This window comes from Seriola aureovittata, chromosome 8, assembly GCF_021018895.1.
Source record: "Seriola aureovittata isolate HTS-2021-v1 ecotype China chromosome 8, ASM2101889v1, whole genome shotgun sequence".
Classification (NCBI taxonomy): Eukaryota; Metazoa; Chordata; class Actinopteri; order Carangiformes; family Carangidae; genus Seriola; species Seriola aureovittata.
Window position 1 is genome coordinate 12,302,620 of NC_079371.1, and position 25,758 is coordinate 12,328,377.

General features: G+C 41.4%; 1 protein-coding gene and 1 long non-coding RNA gene across 4 annotated transcripts; one reads left to right on the plus strand and one right to left on the minus strand.

Moving 5' to 3' along the window:
• Positions 1–396: 396 nt before the first annotated feature.
• On the minus strand, positions 397–15,449 carry lnx2b (ligand of numb-protein X 2b). 3 transcript variants are annotated; one of them, XM_056382652.1, is made up of 10 exons: positions 15,341–15,449; positions 9,434–10,021; positions 7,611–7,804; positions 5,276–5,472; positions 4,031–4,444; positions 2,864–3,010; positions 1,725–1,899; positions 984–1,227; positions 735–893; positions 397–629 (listed from the first exon to the last, which is right to left on the minus strand). In XM_056382652.1, exons 2-10 carry the CDS (start codon positions 9,841–9,843, stop codon positions 494–496), a joined length of 2,076 nt encoding a protein of 691 aa, XP_056238627.1. In that variant the 5' UTR covers positions 9,844–10,021; positions 15,341–15,449; the 3' UTR covers positions 397–493. The 3 variants fall into 3 exon arrangements, with proteins under 3 accessions (XP_056238627.1, XP_056238626.1, XP_056238628.1); XM_056382651.1 differs by lacking the exon at positions 15,341–15,449 and adding an exon at positions 15,182–15,334; XM_056382653.1 differs by lacking the exon at positions 15,341–15,449 and adding an exon at positions 10,932–11,091.
• LOC130173402 (uncharacterized) lies at positions 14,809–25,746 on the plus strand. Its single transcript, XR_008828415.1, has 4 exons — positions 14,809–14,944; positions 15,368–15,484; positions 21,924–22,014; positions 24,089–25,746. It is a non-coding gene; the product is annotated as an uncharacterized LOC130173402 (long non-coding RNA).
• Positions 25,747–25,758: the final 12 nt, after the last annotated feature.

Here is a 25,758-nt window from a genome sequence, read left to right on the forward strand (position 1 = left end):
ACTGAGACAAACAGGTACCATTATACACAGGATGGCTTTTATGTACACACATGTTCTGTGTTACATAACTGCTCAAAAGATTAACAAGAATGTAACCAAACAAATATGGAAGCGACAGTGAGTGGCCCAGTCAAGAATGCAGCTGAACAGGGCTGTGTGTGTGTGTGTGTGTGTGTGTGTGTGTGTGTGTGTGTGTGTGTGTGTGTGAGAGAGAGAGAGAGAGAGAGAGAGAGAGAGAGAGAGAGAGAGAGAGAGAGAGAGAGAGAGAGAGAGAGAGAGAGAGAGAGAGAGAGAGAGAGAGAGAGAGAGAGAGAGAGAGAGAGAGAGAGAGAGAGAGAGAGAGAGAGAGAGAGAGAGAGAGAGAGAGAGAGAGAGAGAGAGAGAGAGAGAGAGAGAGAGAGAGAGAGAGAGAGAGAGAGAGAGAGAGAGAGAGAGAGAGAGAGAGAGAGAGAGAGAGAGAGAGTGAGAGTGTGAGAGAGAGAATGTGTGTTTTCTACACTAGACTGCCAGGCCAGGACACCACTGTCAGTGTGACTTTATTCTTCTGCAGCTTGAGCATGGGGATGAGAGATGAGTTGTTCATTCCCACTGTTGTGGCTCCATTCACCGCAACGATCTCATCACCGCACCTGGAGGGAAGCACAGGTGATTATAGTGGAGAGTGGCCAGTAAGAGTGATGACAGAATACGGGAGCTGATTGCATCATATGGAGGTCAAATTGGGGTTAACCTACTTGAGGCGTCCGTCAAAGTGAGCAGGTGTACCAGGCACAATGGTTTTGATGAAGAAAGGCTGCTGGCCGTGGCTCTCCTCGTAGCCACCGACGATACTGAAGCCCCAGCTCTCGTTGTTGGTCTTGTGCAGGACAATGTCTCGGCACCAGTGCATGTGACTGAAACGATGAGGGCAGAGTCAGAGCGAACTCTTTCACATAAACATGAACAGAATACAGTTTAAGTGGTGTTAATGAAAGCTGTTCCACCTGGGCAATCCCAACCAGCGAGTCCACAGCGGCGTCCAGTTGAGGGTGTCATCGCGTGGGTCGTCCATGGGGTCCAGTTCGTCCTTGTTGGCAGCCTCGGTTTCGTCCTCTGAGTCCTCGGAGAGGGTCTGGATGACACGGAGCACCACCTGGGACTGAGCTGTCTGAGCCTTCAGCGCAGAGACCGCCTCATTGTAGGTCAACTGGGTCAGATCCACACCGTTGATGCTCAGCAGAATGTCACCTAAGGAAACATGACGATGTGGACATGGACATGGACAATGCAACATATTGTATTAAAGAATAAAGAATTGCCCTTTTCTTACTCAGCCATTTGTCACATTGTAATAGATTTGAAAACATAACTGGAAATTGTTTCCCGTTAACAGTTTCTTGCTGTTATAGTGTATTTATCCAAATATTTCAACACAATTAAGTTTAAATATAATGAACTGACCCCATTCCTGCATGTTTTAGTCATGACAAGGGCTAAATGATCAGTCCATTAATCCATTTATTGATTGATATTAAATTCATTAACAACTATCTTTGTAATTGAAAAATACTTATTTAAGCAAAAATCAAGAATCAATCAATCAAGAAAATAATCTGACAAATTAACCAGTAATGAAAATAATCATTAGTTGCAGCCACAATGAACAATGTCTATAACATCATCATCTTCAAGTAAAAACTCTTTATTAAAAGTCAAAATCACAGATCACCAGATGCTGCTCGTACCTCTTTTGATGGTGCCATCCCGGTGCAGACAGCCGACAGGCTGCACACTTGTGATGTAAACCGGCAGGCGGCTGCGACAGTCCCTCCCCCCAGCAATGGTGATGCCCAGGGAAAGCCGAGGCTCCTTCTTCAGGCTCACAGTCTTCTCCTGGCTGGAAAACCCACCTGGAGGATCCTATATGAACAATGAGACAAATTAATATGAAACAGTTACAAACATATTGATCAACATCACCAGTGGATGTATAAAATTATGCAAGCCTTGTTCAGGACGTGTGTAACAAATTCTCCACAGGAATAATTGTTTTATCCCGTCCTGTCTGACATAACATGCATGAAGCCTGTGCTGTCAAATAAATTGCCTCTCCAGGATCCTTTGACTTAATTGATTCCCCTCACAAAACCACTCGTAGAAACAAATGTGAAACATTTGAGATGGGGCTGAGAGGTTAGGGTGGAGGTAACGTGTGAGGATCCACACTCAGCTCTCGTAGTGGAAAAGATGTGTGGAAAATGACAGTTTCAACCAGCCTCCTTGTTTCTCTCTGGAGTCTGTAAACCATCAGAAGGGAAGCTTGGGGGAGGTGGGGGCTCTTCCTCCCCCCAGCAGGGAACCCATCCCCCCCAGCAAGACGAAAAGGCTCGACTCTGCAGGCGAAAGCTAACTGTTACCAGCTTTGATCCTCTACCACCCAAAGGAACAACCAAAAAACAACAAGACAGTGGCTCTGTAGCGGCAGAGTGAGCAGCACCCCAGGCCTTTTGATCAGGACAGAGGGAGGCCCCAGAGAATGGCTTTCATCTCTGCTCACCGACGCAGGTGTCTGCTCTCAAAGCGTCTCACCCCCAACTGGGGGGGGGGGGGTTATTCTTACTACTGACAGTGCATGGTACAACTTAGTGTGACTGACAAAGGAGCTATTATCACAACTACACTGTGTTAATAGAAACATGTAAAGTTTGTAATATACTGCAACCAGCATTGTGGTTAGTGGATTAAAAACAAGTTACAATTCCAGCTGTCAACAGCTGTCCAGGGCAAAATTAAGATGGATTTATAAATGTTTTCTATAAAAAGGAGGCCAGGAGCAATCTCTTTTAGTCTGAGCATTCATTTGTTAGGAAATGTTCTGCGTTACCTTCATGTAGGTGGACTGGCGTCTGAAGTACTGTGGCTCAGGCGCCCTCCTGGCTGCTCTGTTGTGTTGTCCCTCTCTGCTGCTTCCTCCTTCCTCCTGAGACTCTGAAGGTCTCATCACCACGAAGTTCACACGCACCTCACTGGCCTAATTGCAGAAAAGCAATTAATTCCACAGGAAATACATATACAACACCATTTCCCATGCCATAGATATTCCACTTTAGACTGATTTGCTACCTTGCTGGCAGCACCTTGGTTCAGAGTAATTCCTGGATGGAATTCAACTCGCAGAGACCTAAAACTTGCTCGACTAATCCATCACATTTAATGCACTTAGACAACTTTATTTTAACTCTGCCAGCAGTGGAGTCTATGGCAATATTGGCCCATCTGTCACTTTTCCTTCCGAGCAGGATATCTGGACAAGAACCATTTGCAAAGCCATGACATTTTGTTTGAATATTCAAAGTCCCCTCAAGATTCTTTTGAGTGAATTTTGTGACCCCTGGACCTTTCCCTTGACTGCCACTATCAGACTTAAAGCTCTCATGACTGGCATATTACCAGTGATGGAGTAAATTCAGGCTCTTTAGGTTTAAATCCTGTTAAATTCGTCACATTAGTAGCAAAACTACTTATAAGACTATCGTGTTTGCTTTTATTAATCACTTTCACATTGTGTGGTGTAATGAGCGCTGCGGCTTATGAGCTAGCAAGGCTCAAGGCTTTCAGGTTTGTTTTGTTAATGCTACATCATTGCACGGTAATTGGAAGCAGTGGTTGTTCTGTAAGTCTTCCTTGGTGCTGCATTTAAATGCTTGTGGGAAACCGGAACAGCAGATGCAGACAAACTAACAATCTATAAGAACTGACAGCTGAAAAGCTATTGTTTTAATGATTCAACTTCATAATTCAGATGATTCATTTCGTAGTGTCCCCTGTTGGTGTGTTGTTTGCTCTTGGGTTGATTTTCTCAGAACATAGCTCAGAACAGATGAGTCCGTTCTCACAATCGCATTATTACACAAATGTTCAATATACAAAAATTAACTCAAAACAATGGCAGCGTAGAAAGAATGAAATCAATCTTCAAAGTTATGGCATGTTTTAAAGAATGGTCACTGATAATGCAGAGAGTTTATAATATAATATATATTAAATATACCTGTATGATCTGGGCAGCGCTCTCAGGTGTACCATGCCTCAGGTCATGTCCATTAATGGCCAACACTTTGTCATTGTTCTTCAGTTTTCCGTCTTTGGCTGCCAAACCGCCCGACAGCAAGTCCAGGATGAAAACCCCGCTCTCATCCGACTTACGGATGAGTTTGATGCCAAGCGGTTCGGTGCGCTGACTCTTCATCAGCATCACCTGGAGGACTGTGCCGGGGTTGTGATTGGAGGTAGCGTTGCCGTGGGGATTGTGTGATATGATGGAAGAGGAGGGGTGATGATCAGCCCGTGGATCCCTTGATTTGAAACCTTTCTCCTGCATCACGGTGAGTCTGAGGAGGGAAGGCTGCAGCAGCACAGCAACGGCCCGGGCGTGGGGGACTGAAGCCAAGCTGACGTCATTCACCTGGATACACAACATCACAGAGAGAAACAGCAACAACACAGTCAGTGAAACTTTTTTTTTTTTATCAAGCAGAAAAGTGAATTGTTTATGTTGTTTTTCCTGTAAGATAACTGTGTTACTGTCAGCCAAAGAGTGGAAGTCTAAAGTTGACTTTTAATTCTGTTTAAAGTTGTGACAGCTCACTTTTATATTGTAACTAACTTTCTTTGCCTGGTTCATGCACTATAATGACCAGAACATAACAAATACTGGTCAGCTTGTGTTCAATGTTTAGATGAAGAGCCTGTCAAAGCTGCTTTTCTAGGTCGGACTGACAAAGTAATCGACAGGTTAATCGATACTCAAAATACAGTAACCGTTGCAGCCTTAAATGGCAAAATAAGTTATCACCACTTCAAGAAAACTCATGACATAGTTTCATAATAACTCTGGTTACATAACCCTTTCAAAAATAACAAAAAATTAAATTTGAGTTCACTTCATGTTTGAACATTGACTCTCTTATACAGAAAGGCGGGAAGTCAATCAGTGAAAACAACCAGGTGAAGTCGTTTACGCGTTTGTTCCCAGCAGTACAAACCACTCCTCGTTACCTTGGAGCTAAAACTTGTTTATCTTGAATATCTACTTTCCCATTCCCTGCTAAAAAACATGGTGTTTACAATGCCATGAGAACGCACTGACAGGGTGTTTATGCAGAAATATGTTGATTTGAACTGTGTCACTACCAGAACACGTTTGAATTCCTATGCTGAGGAGGAGATGAATACTTGACGTGTCGGGCTATATTATCTCAGCACCTCCCTCATTTAGTTTATGAGTCTCTCACACCTCTAAGATGTGGTCCCCAGGGGCCAGTCTGCCATCACGAGCTGCTAGCGAGTCCCGCACAATCTCCTGGATGACGATGTTCCCCAGAGGTGTGTCTTTCCCCCCCACGATGCGAAAGCCCAGCTCCTCCTCCGGCTCTCTGAACAACTCCACCATGTTGGCCTCGGCCACCAGACTAGACCGCAGAGGTGTGTTGTCTGGAGGGAAGAGAAACAGAGAAGCAGGTGGAATAAATATGGCTGCATTTCCATCTTTCATGAAGCAAATTCTCCACGTTCCACAGCTCAGTTGCCCTCGATTAACACATGATAATACAGTTTGAAGATCAGTGTGCTAGCCAAAAAATAAGACATTTCTGGTCTATTACAACTTAGGTCTTATTTTCCTCCTTTTTGTCATTATTCCAACCAGAAGTTATTACATTGTACTCTTCAAACTGATGAGCTGAAATCTGGGAATGTGGTAACATCACTGAAAAGAAGTCCAACAGTGGCATATTAAACAGGTTTAATCTCTCTAGCTACAAGTCTGACTTAACATTTTCTCAGTTTAACAAAGTATTGGCATTGGAACCCAAACAATCAATCCAAATATTGATTGTTCATGGCTGTAATAATATTCCTTTACTATTTATACACAAAAAAAGAAGAAAAATGTGAGACATACAGTCTATTTACACATGAAGCGATTTAATCCCAACTTGTATTTGTATTTCTATTTCATTGAAAATCTAATTATACCTGTAAATCAGTGGAAATATTAATAATACAGTTTTAAAAATTTCTTTCAAAAATGTTTTACAGTGTACGGATACAATTGAAAGCCCCACATCAGCATTTTCAAATGGTTTTCTCTGCTTCTCCCTTCATGACATGACTCCAGAAACTCAAGGTTAGATAAATTTATATGGAAGAGGAAACACAGGAAAAGGGTAAAATCTTTGCCCAAATTGTTCTTTGTAAACATCCTGATTCAAACGAATCCTCCCATACTTACTGTTATGCATGCACACAGTTTTCCTGTGCAGCGAGGGATTATTTCAAGTGCCCTCACATTTGCTTTCACAAACCAAATAAAGTGGTTTGGATCATTTGACCACATTAGACTTTCTTATAGTGACATCGCCATGTTCCCAGATCTCAGCAGTTACTTAACAATGTTACTACAACCTGCAGAAGTGACAGCCGGAGCTATGGAAATATGACACACGTTGTAACTAACTGGAATTATCCTTTTAAAATGGCAGAACAAGATTTAGTCTCATCTAACTCCAACTTTACTAAGCAAGATTCTGGAGTATATCTCTCCATGTAGAGACATGCATGAAATTACACAATGTAGTTTGTGAACCAATAACCTGCTTTTGAGGTGACGTTTGTTTACACATTTCACACCGAACGGTAACATAGACAGGAAACAGTGAAACAGAGTCGACCTCAGTGTGTTATCATCACAGTAAGATAGCGAGCGTCTCAGCAGACTGAACTACAGAGAGTATCTCAGCCTTGGAGCTGGTCTGTGCGTACACACAGACCATACAAGTATTTACACGCTACAGCTAACTCCTCAGCAGTGCTGCCAATCTTTTCGGTCCCACCAGCATCACAAAGGCATGAATTGATCCGACTGCAGAGATAGAATAACCTGGATGAGTCAACATGCTGACATTTGGAAAAAAACCAACAACAATCAGTACATATATGACATGATTAAATCTAAAAGTATGAGCTCATTTCATTTAGGTATTTACTGATTTTAAGAGCATACAGCAGTAATTTGACTGAAATAGATAAGATATTGACAACAATGTAAACGTCTCTGGGGAAACTGTTTGCCAGTTGCCTGGAAACTATGTTTAAGTGGACTTTGGTCTGTGGAACTGGCTTTTAAGGGGCTTTAAAGGTTTTTCTTTGTGATGAGTCTGGTTCAGGTTGGAAAAAAAAATTCTGTGAGCTGGTACATGTCTCTACAGCAAGGCTGATGATTCACCTGTGACAGACTCAGAATCAAAACCTTGAGGCTAAAAACATCAGCAATTCCCGTCTGTGTGCTCTGACAACCGCCCCCACTGAAGGGGACGGGCATGAGGATTTAGGTTTTCTGCAATCAACCTGGCAGGGAAACTATTTCCGTTACATCTGAGAGCTTCTATAAACATTGTTCCCTGTCACTGCCACACAGTATCGCCAGCGTCCTATTGAAAATCTTTTCCTAAGAAGTGGTCATTTCCTAAGCAGTGGTCACTCTAATTATCATGATTGCACTAAACACAGACAGGGGGACTGGGTCACTGTTATAATGGTGGCTGTTATAAAAGATAAAGATGACTTCATACCGTCCTCACTTTCCTCATAGGCAGGATTAATCAGACCAGGCTCGGGCTGATCGCGGGTGGGATTTCGAGACAGAGTTGCTGAATGTTTGGCATCACCAGACGACTCCCCGTCACCCTTACGTCCTTTTAACTCATTCCACGAGGGCCTCTTCCTCTTCTCTGCTTCCTCCCTTAGTCTTCTAAAAACAGGACATCTGTGGAAAGACATGGGTGATGATTGACATTTTCCTTTTAGAAACAACACATGTCAATAACCATCTTTATAATGGAAAAGGGATGATCTTGAATGTTTCTGGTTACCGAGGAGTAGCAGGAATGGATGGCCACAGAAAAAGGGAAAAAGAAAATAAATACTGTGTTTTTTGAGGGGAAAGAGGAGACAGAAAGAGAGAAAGAGTGTCTTTTTGTACAAAATTTAAAAGAGAAGCACTATGCAGATTAATAGACAATTTCACTGCATTGCAGGGTGTCTGGGTGAGACAGGTTGAGTCTGATTAAGTCAGTCACAGTGCTGGGACTGCTGCTTGCTCCTCATGCCTGAACTTTGCCTCCTCATTGTTTGCACAGAGAGGCTGCAGCATGACAATCTGCCACCCACAACTGACTGCGTAATGGCTGGGATGATAAGCACCACACTGGCCATGTGAGAAACAAGACGACTGACCTCCGCTACCAGGAATAAGAAACAAACAAACAAGGCTAATGACAGTAATTTTACATTCCTGAGAAGCAGTCAGAATTCTTTTGTCATGACTTGATAAAAATAAGATATTATGTTTATCTTCAAGTGGAGATACGTGCATGCAGCGCGTGTGTGGATAGCAGATATTTGATGCAATTCACACTATACTGTAATAAATCCACTTTACTTTAAGAAATGAAAGAAATTCTGGGAAATAAGTGTCTTTGCTTTTTTTGCTGTGTGATACGGTTAGATTAACACAAAGACTGGAAACAGGGGAAACAGTTAACCTTGCAGCACCTCTCAAGTTAATTAGCATGTTACGTCTTGTTTGTTTAATTCATACAAAAAATAACAACTCAGTTTTACACTTCAATTTTGTAAGGAGTCAACAAACGTTAGAGGCACCGAAACTACGATTTTGTTACGTTTGAACAAAGCCAGGCTAGCTGTTTCCCCATACTTTCAGTCTTTATGCTAAGCTAAACTAAGCTAAGCTATCTGGCATCTGGCGAAAGTGACGAAAGTGCTATCAATCTTCCAATCTAACATGGCAAGAAAGCAAATAATAATTAGCAATTAATATTTCCCGATCTTTCTAACTGTTCCTTTAATGACCTTTTAAAGAGAGCGACAGAGACAAACATCAACATAACATTAAACACACTGGATCTTCAGTAATGTAATTCAACTGTGAAAGTAACTGTCATTGTCAGGTGTGAGGTTTTGTTTATACAGCATTATCTACTGTAGCTACAAATTATTATCTGTACTCACTGCTTTGTTGATATGCTCACCACCTGGTGCTATAGTATACTATGACGTATTCACAGGTTCTCCCTGATGAGATTTATATGCCTTGGTATTCCCCTGAACCTGTGCCTCTAATTCCTTGAATCCTTGCTAAAAGCCTCCCGGTACCTCTTGACATATTGATGAAATCCAGGAACGTCTCCCCCTCTCTTACATCATCCATGCATTGTCTTTATATTCTGGGTGAAAGAGTATGTTGATAGTGAAATGTGCTGATATGTGTGGTTTTGCCGTTTGTGTCCAATCATTTTAACCCGGTAAAAGTCAAACAATATCCACTGCAACTGCTGTAATGACCTTTTAACAACCCCACCCCCCAGATCTTTACCTGTTGTGCAGGTGAGGCTGCAGCTCACAGCGCTGCATCTGCTGCAGGCACTCTTCAGAGTGAGGGCACATCACAGTCAGCTTGTCCAGCAGGTTCCTGACCAGCAGGCTGGAGGGACGACACTGATGTAACTGCAGCCGCTGGCGGTCCACAGGGCAGAAGTCCTGCTCTTTCAAGAAGTTGCTCAGACAATGAAAGCAGTAAGTGTGGCCACAAGGGGTGTCCATAGGTCTGAGCAGGGGCTGCAGACAGATGTGGCAAACCAGCTCATCGTCCACCTCGTCCTGGTACTCGTACAGGTGACTGTCCTGGCTCTCGTGCTGCTGGCCACACTCCTTACATACCCGCGCCCACGAGAGACCTGCAGTGCTGCTGCTGCTGCTGGTCACTTTGGTTTCTAATGTAGCCATTGGCTGAGGGAGCTCAGTCCAAACCTCAGATCTGCGTCCTCTTATCTCCTCAGAAACTGTGTCCAGTATACTTTGTAAGTCTATGTCTGCATGTCCAAAGCTGAATCCATTCAAATGGTGAAAGTGAAACAATGATCCGGAGTCAACAAAGGTATCTCCTCGACTTCATTTTGATTTTCTGTTGAGAAAGAGAAACACAGTAAAGTCTACTGCAGAAATTGAACTATTCCTACTCAAACTGGCCAGCTCCACAGGAAATGACAAATCCACAGAGCAGCAGCAATATGGCAGCAAGCCGCAGCTGCTTCCTCTCAGCGAGTTTCCTGAGGGACAAAAGGAATTCTCATCTCAACTAAAAGTCACCATTCTCACACAGAAAGGGCTAAACTCTGTGAAATGAGGCAGGAGAACCGGACTAAAGTCAAACCCCTGCTAATGGGAGGGAACAAAGGCATGGCACTACACGAGAGTACGAATTTTGAATGAACTGGGCAGAAATGCAACCCCCATCACTAATGACCCCTTGCACCCAATCAGCAGCGGTCTCCATCCCTTTGTGCCGCACTTAATCTCCTTTAATTCCCCTCTCATAAGGAGAGTACTGATTAACAACAGCATTCTTTGGTGAAACTTTTGGCTGCTTACTCCACACATTAACAAATAAAGTGGCATTTCATGAATCACACCAAATACACTGAGTTAGATCTCATGAAATCCACCTTCAAGACTGACTTCATCTACTAGAAGTAGGGTTAGAGGGCTTCAAAGAGACCACAGCATATTTTTAATGGAATGAAAAGGGTGAACATTCATTTACTGTTCATAATGGTTAAAAGAAAATCTCATTAAGTTATAATAAATAGCTTTTTTACAACATATGCAAGGACTTTTGACTTGAACACTTTGACAGGGATCACTTCATGCTGTCTGAGGGGCTACAGTGGGACAGAAAAGCACAAAGCACCTCCAAATACCACCTTAAGAACTATGACTTCATCTTAAATATACAGAGGAGTATAGAAAACTTTTCACTTGCACAGTACCACATGTGAAAAAGACTAAATAAGCCACCACAATGAACTCAATACCTTCAGTTTCCTTCCCTTTGTGACCCCAGTCCAGATTTCAGGCACAAAAGGACTGCTTTATCTTCAGTGTGATTACCTTGGAGCGACTCACCCGAGATGATATCTTTGTTGTCAAGCGCCCAGTAGCCACCACACGCAAACACAAGACTCTAGCCTAGCAGCTGCCTGAAGCCCGAATGAAACCAGAGCCCTGCCTCTCCAGCAGCACACCGTCAGAATAATGTGTGTGTGTGTGTGGGTGGGTGTGCGTATGTGTGGACACATATTTGTGTGCATGAGTGTGGATGTGTATGAGCTCTGACTGCACCGGTGTGAGGAATGCAGAGGGGAATTGGTGTAACTAGGCAGAGTGAGAGGAAAGGCCTCTGTCAGAGAGTGTGTGTGTGTGTGTGTGTGTGTGTGTGTGTGTGTGTGTGTGTGTGTGTGTGTGTGTGTGTGTGTGTGTGTGTGTGTGTGTGTGTGTGTGTGTGTGTGTGTGTGTGTATACACGCTTGGGGGTGGGGACTTAGACTGCTGATGTTGCACTACCACAGGTAAAATACTCTCAGTAGCTGAATGACTGATTGCAAACACACAAGCCTGATTACAAATATGTGTACACACAAATCTTTCCACATACATGCAGTCTGGCTGAGGTCTTACAGGCCCTCGTTCTCTCTTTGTCTTTACTTTGTGCAAGTGATACCTCCTCCTGTAATGGATAGGGGTCATGGATCCTGTAGCATAGGGAGAGAAGCAGAGTAGAAACCAGGCTATGCTCCATTTATTTAGAAACTACACGACCTTGTGCACGAATGAGAAACCAGAGATACACACTTACATTGAATACACTGCGCTGCTCTAACGCAAAAGAGCACAGCCGGTTCTCTTGTCACTAAAACACTCGCACCTTCACTCCCATCAAATTCCTTCTTTATCGCTTAGGTGTACTATTTGCTTTCTGGAAGTCACAGCTGAACACAGAGTCTTTCCAAAGGCAGCTGGCTCTGAAGCTGTCTATTAATGACCACTGTAACCACACTAACACAGCAGTACATCACTATGTTTCTCAAGGATACAGCACAAAATCAATAAAGGTGCTCATCTTTCTTGGAATCCTCCACGTGAAACAGCGATTAGTCAAAATGGTACAGCACAATGTAAAAAAGTGTAGCACAGAAACAATTAGTTGGTTGATTGATTTGTCACTGTATCAATTACTCACTCACTACTGACCGTTTTTAAAATGCAAGCCTTGCTGCTTTTCTCTGCTTTATATCACTATAAAGTGAGTATATTTGGGTTTTTGACCGACAACAATCATTTTGAAGTCGTCACCTTCTTGCTTTGGGAAATTACAATATTCTGACACTGTACATGAAATATTGCCTGGACTTAATAAAGAGATGAAACAATTAGTCGATGAACAGAAAACTAATGTTCAATTGTTTTAATTGATTAATTTTATTTATCAAGAAAAACAGCCAAACATTCCTTAACAGTTGCTTGATCATTTCTCATCTCTAGGTTTTGGACCAGCCAAAATCAATGAATAAAGAAATGGACTGGCAGTTTGATAATGAAAATAATTGTTAGCTGCAGCTCAAACAGGCAACCTAAAGAAATAACCTTGGGCTATAGGACATTTTTTATTATCTTCTGACTACATAACAAGTACAGATATAGATTAATCCTAATCCTACACTAGAGGAAGAAAATTATTTCCCAAACTCCCACACCTCAAACAACATTTCTGAATAGAGTTAAAGTCCATGTTTATTAAACTAGCACAATGAGTTTTGCAATAGATGGGGTGAAATGTGTTTTTTTTACAGGTTTAGAGCCAACCAAAGTTCAGTACAACCAGGCTCGGTGAGGGAATGCCTTTTCCAAATGGAAATGCCTTGTAATCATGTGACAGACTAAGCTTTTGGGAGAAATGTCTGTGGCCCTACAGTGTCCTCCAGTCTCCAGAGGATTACCCATGGTGGCGTTCCATCAGAGCTGAGCCGAGTGATTCGCACCGATGGTTGATATGAGTGAGTCACATGTGATGCCACTCCCTCAGTGAACACAGGTGAGGCCACATTAGACAAATAATCTCCCCAGTCCATGAGACAGGAGGTATGTCATGTCTACCCTCTTACCTTACACCGGTGTCTGGCACCACTAATAGAGATTACACATAAATACTACACAGGAAATGGAAAATGAACCAAATTCCTAGCCAGAGGTGAAAGACTTTACTCAGCAGTGTCTGAGTATGAGTTCATCGAGTGGAAATCTCTAACACGTCCAAGATTCCGCTTTTATCGCGTTTCTTATCACTGGAGCTGCATGGATATTTTCTCTCTTAAATTTAACATAACATTTCATTTATAACCAAATTAAAATGCCATCTATTTATCTATTTTGAACTAAATTATTGAAATTATGTAACAAGCATTGGCTGTTGCTATAGCAACAACATGCAAAGTCCCCTGCTTTAAACATGATGACAAATATTTGCATTGTGTATCTATATGCAGGGAAGAAAACAACTCCAACAACAGAAACCATCTGATTGACGTTAAAACCATCATTCCCCAAAGAGTTTTGTAAATGAACACAACCAAACCAGCTGGATTCTCAGCCTCACAACAGACTCACGTGTATTGCTGTACCAGTGTCTCATGAACAAGTCACACATGGAGGTGGTTAATCTTATGTTGACAGGGCTCCTGTGCCTCCCACTGTACAGCAGCCAGACTGCACATGCCTAACAAACACCACCCATGGCTTTCACTTAGGATATCGCTATTGTATTGCGCATAAAGGGCAGAAGGCTACAGTCATAAACAAAGCCCTCTGCTCATTTTCTCACAGCGCAAGGAATTATACAAAAATACAGATACAAATACTCAGCTGATGATTGATTTTCCTCAAAGATAAAGATCAAGTATGACAGTTGTGGGATCCAGAGCTCATTCAACTTTCTCGGTGCTCCTTCAGTTCCCAAGAATTCAACAATAAAAAAGTGTTTCCTCTGTTGTCTGGGTATTTGAAACAGCTATTTCAAAAGTGACATAAATGCAACAATATTATGCTCAAACTGAAGTACTGTTACTTGACTGAAATATTACTCAAGGTTAATCAGAAACATCACACATGTGATGGTTACCAGTGGAGAAAGGATCAATTGATAGAGAAAATAATTGACAGATGAAAATAATCATAAGTTACAGCCCAGGATGCATCATATTTTATACAGTTATCATGCGTTTTGTATGTAAAATCTTTATCAGCAAAGTAACCAATAACTGCAACAGTCAAATAATTAGTAAAATAAAAAGTATAGGCTAATATTTCACCCTCAGATGTGGTGGAGTACAAGAATAAAGAAGCATTAAACAGAATTAATATAGAGGAAATAGTGGAATATAACTAAGTACATTTACTTAAGAAGAGTAGTTAAATTGAGGTACTTATACTTTAAGTATTAAGCAATTTTATACTTCTACTCCACTGCATTCATGAAGAAATATTGTACTTTTTAGTCCAGTACATTGTATGTAAAACAGACAATCTGTTGATAAAATATGCATTGTTATAGTTTAAACTATAAACAAAGTATTAATTATGCAAAATGGCTCTATTTAGCTAAATAGAGCCATTTTGCATAATTAATACTTTTACATTTGATACTTTCACTACTTTTTGCTGCCAGTACTTCTGTACCAATGACTTGAGTAAGATTGTGCATGCAGGACTTTGACTTGTAATGGAGGATCTTATTTTTCATTGTGGTTGCTTATTACTACTTTCGCTTTAGTAAAAGATCAGTTCTTCTTCCACCACTAGTGTGTTGTCACGGGGACCATAAATAACTCACTGCCCGCCCGCTCCCCCCCACCCCCCACCCCCCACCACGTCAACCCAGGCTGTTGGTTTTATCCTAATCACTACACCTATGTGACAGATCCATATGACAGAAGAGGTCATAAAAGTTGGGCTTTATCGGTATCGGACCGACGGGATCGTGGTTGATGTAGCAGGTAAAGTCAGAGCCGGACGGACACGGCTTCACCTTCAGCACATACATAACCTGCGGGAAAAGCGCTAAATGCTACACACCTTAAGCTCGGAAACTCACTTTTCCTCCTCTCATACAAAGACATTTCACCATTAAACACGGGCTTGGTACAAAGCTGAAAGTCTGAGGCGGCTATCTGCCATGTTTGTTTACATAAAGCCACACAATTTGCTCATGTCGAGACCGAAACTCGCCTTACCTGTGTGAAGGTTGTTTTCCGGAAGCAGCTAACCGATGGCTAAAACAAAGAAACCGCTGTAAAACTCTGTGAAACACGATTTTAAAACAGCACAGACGCTGACCAGCACCTTGCTACACCGCCGAGGGTTTCCAACATGTTTTTTTTTTTTTTTTTTACCTCATTGCTGTTGTTGAATAATCGCAGCCCAGTGATCCAGGTGGAGTTCAACCTACAGGCGGAGACTGGGCGACTCTCCCAGTTTCGAGCAGACGTGCTTGCGAGCCAGAAGACGTCCAGCAGCACAGGAAGAAGTCCATGCAGGTGTACACACACCACACTGCACTGCACTGCACTGCTCTGCTACAGCACTGTACTGTCTCCATAATGCACAGTTGTCTTCTCTGTGATTCAGAAGAGAGCTGCAATGAAACATAAGCTTTAAATAAGAATCAGAATAAGCCATTTAAAGAGATCAGATCTAATATTTAACATGTTTTCTGTTTAGTTCACATACAGTCTCTTCAGTGGTGGAAGTAGTATTCAGATAATTTACTTAAGTAAATGGGTGTTTATGCAGGTGTTTAGGTTGTAATGGAGTATTTTTTTAGAAAAAAATCTGCTTTCAAAATGTTACACAACAAAAAGTAAGTGGTGGAAAGTAACTAAGTATATTTACTCAAGTACTGTGTTTGAGTCTACCTTACTTGAGTACTTCCATTTTCATGGCCAGATAGATTTCCTCGAGGGCCCCAAAAATATGTTGCTTGGCCCCTTTTGTCCCCCACTGTACAAACAGAGCAGGAATAATTAGTTGATTAGCAGGAAATTAATTGGCAAATGATTAATAGTCTTAGTTACTTTTCAAATAAAATTGCCAATAATTCCCTGGTACCAGCTTCTAGTTTCCCAGTTTACCATGATAGTAAACTCAACATTATCTGTATGTTTGACTGCTGGTCAGACAGTAAAGGCAGTTTGAATATATTAACTTGGGTGAAAATAATTGATAATGAAAATAATTGTTGATTGTAGCCTTATTGTACTTGACCAAGAAAAAGTTAAAGCAATTTGATGAAACACAACTTTACAACAAAGGAGCTCAACATAAACTAAAGCACACAATGTCTGCAAATTGGATTTCAGTCCCTCCTGAAGACAAGTCTACAAGATATCATAGTTGACATTCCACTTCTGTGAAACAAATTTCAAACAAGTTTGCAATGAATCAGATAATATAGACTGAAATGAAATGGAGTAAACCTGCAGGTCTGGGGCCCTCGCCCTATAATGCCGTCTTGTCAATTTTCTTCTACTTCTACTCTATTACATTTCAGAGGCTACCTCTTACTGCACCGCATTTATTTGATAACACTATGTAAATTCACATTAATAAAATAAAATATAATCAACAAATAAATGGTGATGTATGATTATAGGTTAAGATAAAAACCTTTTTGATCTCCAGGGAGAAACTCACAAGCTATCCAGCAGTCATTAAATCATCATTAAAATTAGCACCACCTTTACTAGCTGCAACCTTAAATCGATGTACACATGAATGGATTGATAATTATAATCCATTAACATAATATATATTATTATGAAACTGGCCACTCTGCATAGTAACTGCTTTTACTTTGACTGCTGTGAGGATAATGTGGCTAATATTGTTGTATTTTTACTCTTCTGAATGTAGAAAGTTCACAAGGGCATTTGTAATGACTTTATAGCAGTGTAGTACAGCATTTAAACTTGTGTTTGACATGTTACATAGCATTAAGATTGCATGGATCTGTAATCAGCAAGGAAGTGAGCACAGACATGTAAGACAAAATGCACCAATATTATATATCCACAACATGCACCACTGTATATTCAGACTGTATATTGTTACACATCTGTGGCTGTGTTGTGATAAGTGTTGTCTTTGTTCATCTAATTTGTCACTGTTTTAGTGATTCAAGCAACAATTTTTTAATTATCAATCAATTAATTATTTTTTAATTATTTAAACAATTCATCTAAAAAAATGTCTAAAACATGTTAGGAAGAGTAAAAATAGCAATCACAGTTTCCCAGAACCAAAGCTGACGTCTTAAAATAACGTGTTTTGCCTAAAACCCAAACATATTTACTTTACAATGAGTTTACAACGCAGCATATGCTCATATTTGAGATGCTGGAAACTGTGATGTTACGTTGATGCTGGATAGAAAAATACTGCAATACTAGTTTTGGTACTGTGCCAGTTAAAAGGGCTGCGACACATGAACACACGGCGTAAAGCTGCATACCCCCTGCAGAATGGAAGGGAAGTCTCTGCCATAAAACCTCTGTGAAAGCCTGTTACCCCCAGGATTTATATCTGTGGTAGGAAACCACAATACAAAGTGACATTTGCTGATACAAGCTCACAGAATGAGACACTCCATGGTGACAATACAAACATCAATTGGTCTGTATTTCAGACAGACAGGAAGTGAGGCTGCTCATCATCTTAGCATTACATGAATTATGGGATTGATTGAGAAGTGTCATCATTTCAGTGAACAAGTGGCTTAACCCAGATTTTACCTTGTCTTCAGCTTGAATAAAAGAAGAGTGGACATATTCATTTGCTATCATAGTCCAAACTAAAATAAAAAACAAATAAGTAAAAATTTATTTTTACAACAAGATAATAAGAATAAGATTCAAAACAAGACAAGTCAATTTATTTATATAATCCAAAATCACATATATCCAAAAGGGCTTTGCCAAATGTACAACATTCAACATCTGCAATTAAAAAAAACAAAACATTAGCATAATGTACACCATTCTGATTCTTCTTTCTAACCATTTTAAACCAGGTTATAACAACAACATTTAACCATGGGCCTAAAGAGTCTGGAGAACTGTACTGCAGTTACGCCAAAAACATTGTTTACAACAAGTCGACAGCATGAAGGTGTGTGATCCATGTGGTAACAAACAGCTGGGGAGAGGTTTGAGGTTTGTCCAGTGACTATCAGCATAGATGAGAAAGAGTGACACCATGTGTTAAGGTGAAGTATTAAAACTCAATCTCTTTTAGAAATTGTTGGATACATAAATATAGGGTGACAGTTTAATGTTTGCTTTTTCTGTCGATCACACATGACAGAGTTATGAAGAAGTTTATTACTATTATAATTAGAATTAAGTATTTAAAAGCATCACTTATCATAATAAGAAATCCTAATTACTATATGCAGGTTTCAGATATTTCACATTTGGTGTTTTTAACTGCCTTTTGGTGTGTTTTTATTTATCATTTACTCGTTTTTTTTTTTTTTGGCCAACTGTATTTCGCAGCATTGAATTTGGTCGGTGTCTGATGGGAAACTTGGAAGTGGAGTGAAAAGACAGAGACAAGATAAACAGTGACCTAACAATACAATACATCCTGAAGCTCTGCCTCACTCTCTCTCTCTCTCTCTCTCTCGCACATATATACACACACACACACACACACACACGCAGAGCTCTGTGTTTGGTTGCGGTACCTACAAACAAGAAAGAGGCTGTTTGTCTTTCCTGGGATCAGTAAACATCCTCAACACAAACAAGTTCCTCTGGAGTGAGAGAGGAGAAACTCACACCATCAGGGCAGCTGCACTCTCACTACACCGCAGCCTTTGATGTGCTTCAGAGAGAACTGATAATGAAGGCCTCTTACATCTTAATTCTTTTAATTGGAGCGTGGATGTAACAGGTTGCTGATACTTTGTTGTCATTGTCTTGGCTTGATGTGAACCAAAGACAAATTTGAAAGAGATCATAATCCTTATTTTTCAGACATGAGGTGAAAGTTTGTCTAAATTTAGGAGGACACCGCTCTAGTTGGCTCACACTAAAAATAAAAACCTAAAAACAGAGCTCTGTGGCTTTGTTGCGGTATCAGCTGATTATCTGAAAATAACTTCATCAGAGGATGAGGCTGACAGTATTCTGCATTTTTGTTATTGTCAGCAAACCTAGAGGAGAGACTAAACCCACCGTCCATCTCTCAAAACGTTCTCATTCACACTTTCTGTGGCTCTCAGCTCCAAGCCCATTTGTTTTTACTGAAGATGTGAATCTTTAAAAATGGATCACAAATATGTGCTTTCCTACAGCTAAACCATCCCCTAACACAACTGTCCACTATAATTGTTTAGCAGCTTTTACTCAGACAGGTGTAGAAATAGTGCATTCGTTTGGGATTATTTTCATCTGTGGATTAATGCACATTTGGTCCTGTAGCGAGTATTTACAGTAGCAAAATAATGTGGGAGGGATCACCTCAAGATAAACTACAGTGCCCATATTGATCGTAATGAGGGAACATGTCATTCATTCAATGGACAACAATGGAGGTCTCTGGCATAGAGGAATAAGCTATATTTGACTAAACAGGCAATCGTTATGCTCTTTTTACGAAATGTATTGACAATTAAAAACTTCTCTTTTAGCTTTCAAGTACGACACCTCGCTGGGTGTTGTTCTGTTAATAAGAGACAGACTTTAACTACAAGTACATATGTATCTGTTCTTTTGTTTTTAACTGTTGCTAAGGGACACTTAAACTTTGCAGCAGCTTGCTAAACCCCCCCCCCCCCCCCCCCCCCACTGGCCACCCCAGGCAGAAAAATCCCTCCTCCATCTTGCCCTGGGCGAGACAGCGAGGCATTTGGTTCAGGCCACAGCTTGCACTACAGCCCCAGGTGCTGTCTGGTCACCACATGACAGCTTTTAATCAGTGACTTATGAGTCAAAACCCACCTGACCACCGTGCGACATTCAAGCTTCTCTTCGGTGGACTCAAAGTCATTTGTGGATATTGAGTTTGTCGTCTGATTTGGCTTACATTGGCAAAGATATACCAATGCCAAATATAGGTTTTTTTATTATATTATTATTCAGGAATTGGATGGTGCTTTGTGACTAAAAAATGATAGCTAAGCATGTTAAGAATGCCGCTATAGTGTGAAATCTTGAGGACAACAAGCTTGTATGCTTGTGTGTGTGAGTCAGAAGAGTCTTTCCAGTCTTCCCTGTGTAAATATGCTTTAGCCCCAGATGATCTTCAAGGGCTCGCTTGTTTGTACCTGCCGTGTCGTTCTGCTCGTCCGCCCAGCATGACACCCTGTAGCCCAGGATCAGCCCTTCGCAGATCAAAAGACCTTGGTGATTCTTATCAGATAATATTCTTGTCCGCCTTCCCTCCCCTTTGAGTCCAGCCTCCTCACACTGTTGACCTGAACCATGTACACTGTTCCTTATGGCCCTTTGGCCTTTCCTCTTCTTATCACCATGATGGCCAGGCCATGATAAGGCAGGTCCGGCCTCAGGACAGAAGAAGGGTGCTGTCCACTCTTCTAAAACCTCCACAGTTGCATAACTTGCACACTTCAGGGTAGTAAAGAGTTTATCTCAGCTCTGAGCATGTGGTAGTGTGTTTTACACTCTCGCAAAAGGCACAAGTGACATTTCTCCCACCATGCAAATTATATTGATCATAAATGTGCTCTGACTTGTGCACTGGAGATCAGTGTAAGTGTCTACACATGCAACAGAACCATGTCAGTCCCATTTTATTAGTTTATTTTATTTAATGTTGGGTGTGTTAGTGTAGCTATTGTTTTTGGTGTAATGCTGTGAATATGATTTAGGATTACGCTTGATCATTGTCTTAACTCAAAAAGGTTCCTCAACACAGCTACATCTTTAATACTGACATGTGACAACAGTGCATCTGTCTCTGTGTTACATACTTTTATGAGCATGCCGGCCAGGCAGACAGACAGGGAGGACTGGTGTCCAAAGTCATGACCCTGCCCTGACCTGGATGAAGGAAATGGTCACGCTGCTCGAGACAAAGCAGGGCAAAGGAGAGTCTGAGGGGCTGGCTGGTCAGCCTCTAACAATGGGTCCGTGCTCTAAGACCGTGGGCCACACAAAGGCCAGAGAAACCCCCTCCTTCCCACTCCCACATTGCAATAGAGCCGGCATTTCACACTGGCCTGTGAACAGCCATTCAATCAAACTACTGTTTAACCCGACCCCTGACCTACACAGAAATCAAGATGAGTCTGGCGGGATGTATTTAGGTAACTGACCTTACTGACCTTACTCCGAGCCAGCCATCAGTTACTACACAACCTTGTCCTCCTGCTACCTTCACCTCAGTTAATATTCTACTCATTTTAATCTTTAAATCCAATATGTATCCTATTTTGTAAGTACTATTCAAAATATCTGCAAATATTCCTTTAAAGCATGTAATCAACCACCCCCCCCCCCCCCCCCCAATAAATAAAGTGTCTAGTGATGGGTGTAAGGAGCAATAGCTCCCTGGGGAACAAGAGACACCACCAGACCCCTCGTCTGGGTCAACTACCCTCGAGCCAGGGCTGAGAGAAGCAACCACATGACCCTCTTCCTTCTCAATGGACTGCTCCTCCCCTCTACCTGTACATGGCTCGGATCAAGGTGTGGGGGCTGCATATCAAACAGACCGGGGCCTTTGATGTGGATGGAAACACAAACACTGATTTGAGCAGAGTCGTAACAGCTTATTTGTTCCCTTTAGTCATTCATTGAGCTGCTTGTTGAATGTGTATGTCTTCAAAGGGCTGCTGCATGCACCGGTGGTACAGTAGCCAAGGAGGCCCTGAGCGCTGTGGCCTAGTGGGTTGTGGGAAGGCCATCTGGCTTCCTGTTCCTTAGATTTGATATTGATTTATTGGCTGTACAGGGGAAGATAAGGGGACACCAGCTGCCAGAAGTTCTCCTCTGCATCCTCACAGACAATGGGCCTCCTGGTCATCTACATCCTGACTAAATAGGTAATGCATCATTCCCTGTTAAGTTTTTACAAGGAAAATAGAAATTACCAAAAATCATCAATGGCATATTTTTGTACAAGTTCCATATCGACACCCTCTTAAAATAATGGCCTAAGTCATTTTTTCAGGTTTTTCAGGAAACACAAAAAACTCAACAAAAGAGTCACACTTTTGACATAGGCCATTATACAACCGGGGGTAGAATTGCATGTTCCCCTCAACTGAGGATTCAGGCGATTTTACCAGAGGTGGCCAGCATCATGAGGGGGTGATTTAGGCAAAAAAAACATTTTTGTCAAAACATGACTTAGGCCATTATTTTAGGAAGGTGACGATATTAAACAAAAAAAAAAAGAAAAAACAGATTTGTGTGTTTTTCTTAGTAATCCTCAGTTTTATTTTTTTTAAAGCAACAGCAGATGTAGAACTCCACTGAAAACGAATATTAATCCCACATTACCTAATACTTTACGGATCAGTACTTTTATAATTATTACACAAATGAATTCCTTAAGGCTACACATTTATTGCTGCTTGCTTTACATTATACAATGTATTTTAACACATTTACTGGGCTGCAGGGCTGAGATAACAGTGGCTTCAATGTCTGTAATAAAGACTGTTCCCAGTAATGAGGTGCAAAATTGCATTTACTATTCCTAACAAACCCTGACAACCTTTCACAGTTTAACACATCATAGAAACCATTAATCCAAAATGAGGCTTCTATGCATAACAAGTCTCCCATTCCTGTTAAGTGAGCCGGGGAGTGCGGCAGTTTGGCCTGAGCCTTGTTGGGAGAGGTGTCGAAATGGTGTCACAGTGAATTGTAGGCCTACATATGCCTGATTTTTCTCACCAATACACCTCCGACCCTTTAAAAAAAAAAAAAAAAAAATGACACTCACATACAGACAGACTCTGGTGTCACCCACCCAGGCCTTGCTCCCCATCCCCCATCCCATCCCTTCCCTTTCTTCCCTTTTCCCCTCCCCTGCCAACACAAGCCTGTGATGTGACTGTCTCGAGATAATGAGGTGAGAATTTTATTGCAGCAGTGTGTACGCCTGGCACCAGTCTGTGAGGCAGAAACTCAAGCCTCCGTGCAGCCTCTCTGGTATCGGGCGCCCTCTGTTGACCACTGTGAGCTCGCACCAGCCACACAGAGTGCTCTCTCTCGAGTCCTGCAGCAATGCACTTCAAAGTGGGAGATCAAGGGTTGACTTGCGCATGACATCCAGAGAATGACAATGCCTCAGCCAGCCTACACCTACCGCTACGTGCCAGTCCCTGAGACACAAAGGCATGCAGGCTGCTCCCGCACTACTTTTGCTTCATGGAGGAAGCGCTCATTCAGGAGGGGGATATACATACAGGAAGAAGGCAGTGCTCTATCTGTATTCTATAGCAGCCGTGTGAGGGGCAGAGGAATGACAACAAGGAGACAGAGTGGCAGCAGATTCTTGGTGGTGTCCTGCTTGATTGCTGAAGCATTAATTGATAAGATGCAGCATGAGTCCACGTCACACCACTTATCTTTGAAGAAACCCATCCCATTATCTTGTGTATTACAAACTACACACATATGACAGTGAGATCAAAGAATTTTCAAAGTGGGCTCTTTTATCATTCTGGGGAGACAATTTATTCCTACTGTGACATTCTTCTGTTAAATGACTCTAGCTCCTCTTGCCAGCCTTATCGCCTTGGCTCTCAAAACTGTATTCATTTGCTTTATACAAATACCCCTGAACCATAAACTAGTAGCTTGATACCCCAAATAGCTAATATGAAATACAACTTCAGTGTCCACACATTTCACAGAGCAGTAATTAGCTCTGCACTTGTTTTACCATCACTGCAATTACCTCCTCTGCATCAAAATTTGAGCTTGACTTTTGAAAAGAAAAAAGAAGCTAGAATCCCAAATAAGTTAGTATCCTATTCACACACACACAAACACATACACACACAGACACACCCTTTTCCACCCCCGGTAGGCAGCTAGAGGGGGAGTGAGGGGAACGTCTTGTGATCAGGCTGTCATTTCCTCTGGTTGGCTCTGTTATTCCAGAAAGCCTTTGTGGAGGAGCCAAGTGGTCCAGCCGCAGACAGAAGGTGGGCTCATCGCATGCATCTGAGGTTGTCAGCCCGGCAGGGGAGGGAGGCGCTCCTGGCAGGCCAAGACAAGGAGAAAACAAACATGGTGCACGAAACAAGACAGTGACAACAGATCCCCGCTGATAAATACAGTTATACAGTGAATCAAGCCTGATTTATCCTCTCCACAGGATGAATGAGAAATAATTTAGCTGATTGGTGCAAGAATGTCATAATTTCACTGCATATGACACCAGGACTTTGCATAGAAAATCAATTAAACATAAGTAAAATAGCTGTCAGTCAGCCAGCATTGAATGACTAGACTAGATTGGTAGTACACATGCATACTGAATGTACACATATACACATGATACTTTGTCGTGTAGCATAAATATATTGTCATTTTATCCATGAATGTCATGGAAACAGTTTTCACTTTTAAGAGAACATCCAGTTTAAATAAAGGTCAGCTTTTAAAGTTATTATTATTTTAATTAAAGAGAGAAAAAACTTTAAGGTTTTCATTGTGCATGAAACAAATACAAGTAAATGCAGCCTCCAAACTATCATAAACATAACAATCTTACTTTTACATGAGTGGGATATGCGGGGACTTATAGTTACTACTTCTTTCACCGCAGCACCATCAAATAAAGCCAATAAGTGGGACTATGGCGCCACCTATGGAGACAATGAAGCCCCACTAATCCCTGAAATACTTCCAGTACCAAAGTGGGACCTCAGGTTAAGGAGTCAGCTGACAATAAGGAATGGTTTAATTCAGCTACTACAACCAGTTCACTGTTTATTATTTACTGAAAAGCACATATGGCTGACTGCACTGACCACAAGTTTCACTTCCTCCCAGTTCCACCTCCTGTTGTGACCTTCACAATTTATTTATATGATGCTGATAGTCTCACTATTACTATGGCGTGCTCCCTTGGCCACCAGATTTCCTGATTATACACTGAAGCAAGAAGTACAATATTTTTCTTAAAATGAGAAAATGGAAACACTGAAGTACTAGTGCTACAAATTTCTATTTTACTTGATGTTACAGCTTGTAAAATGCTTTTTGTAGCAGCAAAGAGTCTTTTACTCTTGATGCAGAAATTTTCATTAATTCTTATTGTTGATAACTTCAAGTATCTGAGATGTTTACACACTGTTTTGCACACACAGCATGTTTAAGATCTACCTACGGATGTTCAGGTCACAGGACTGTGAGGGCCATTTCAAAAGATTCAGACTGTGTCTCCTGAAGTTGGTCATGGTTGACTTTGAGGTCTTCTGATCATTGTCGCTGAGAACAGCCTCTTTTCAGTGTCACTTTCTTGAATGACTGCAAGACATTGTCATCCAGAATTTGCTGATTTTACGAGAATTCATTCTTCCCTCTGTCTGTGCAATGTCTCCTGCGCCACTGGCTGCCACACAACCCCAAAGAAAAATATCTCCATCCAGCTTAACAGTTGGCAAAGAGAACTAAATTAGTCAGGTTCCCTTTTGCACATGCCACGATTACCATTTAATTCCTTTTTTTTTTATGTTGATGTAATCAAAAGTAACACTGCATTAACATTTGAGGAAAGGCTTTTATATTATGATATGTACTTTGTGTGCAACACTTTTACTTGT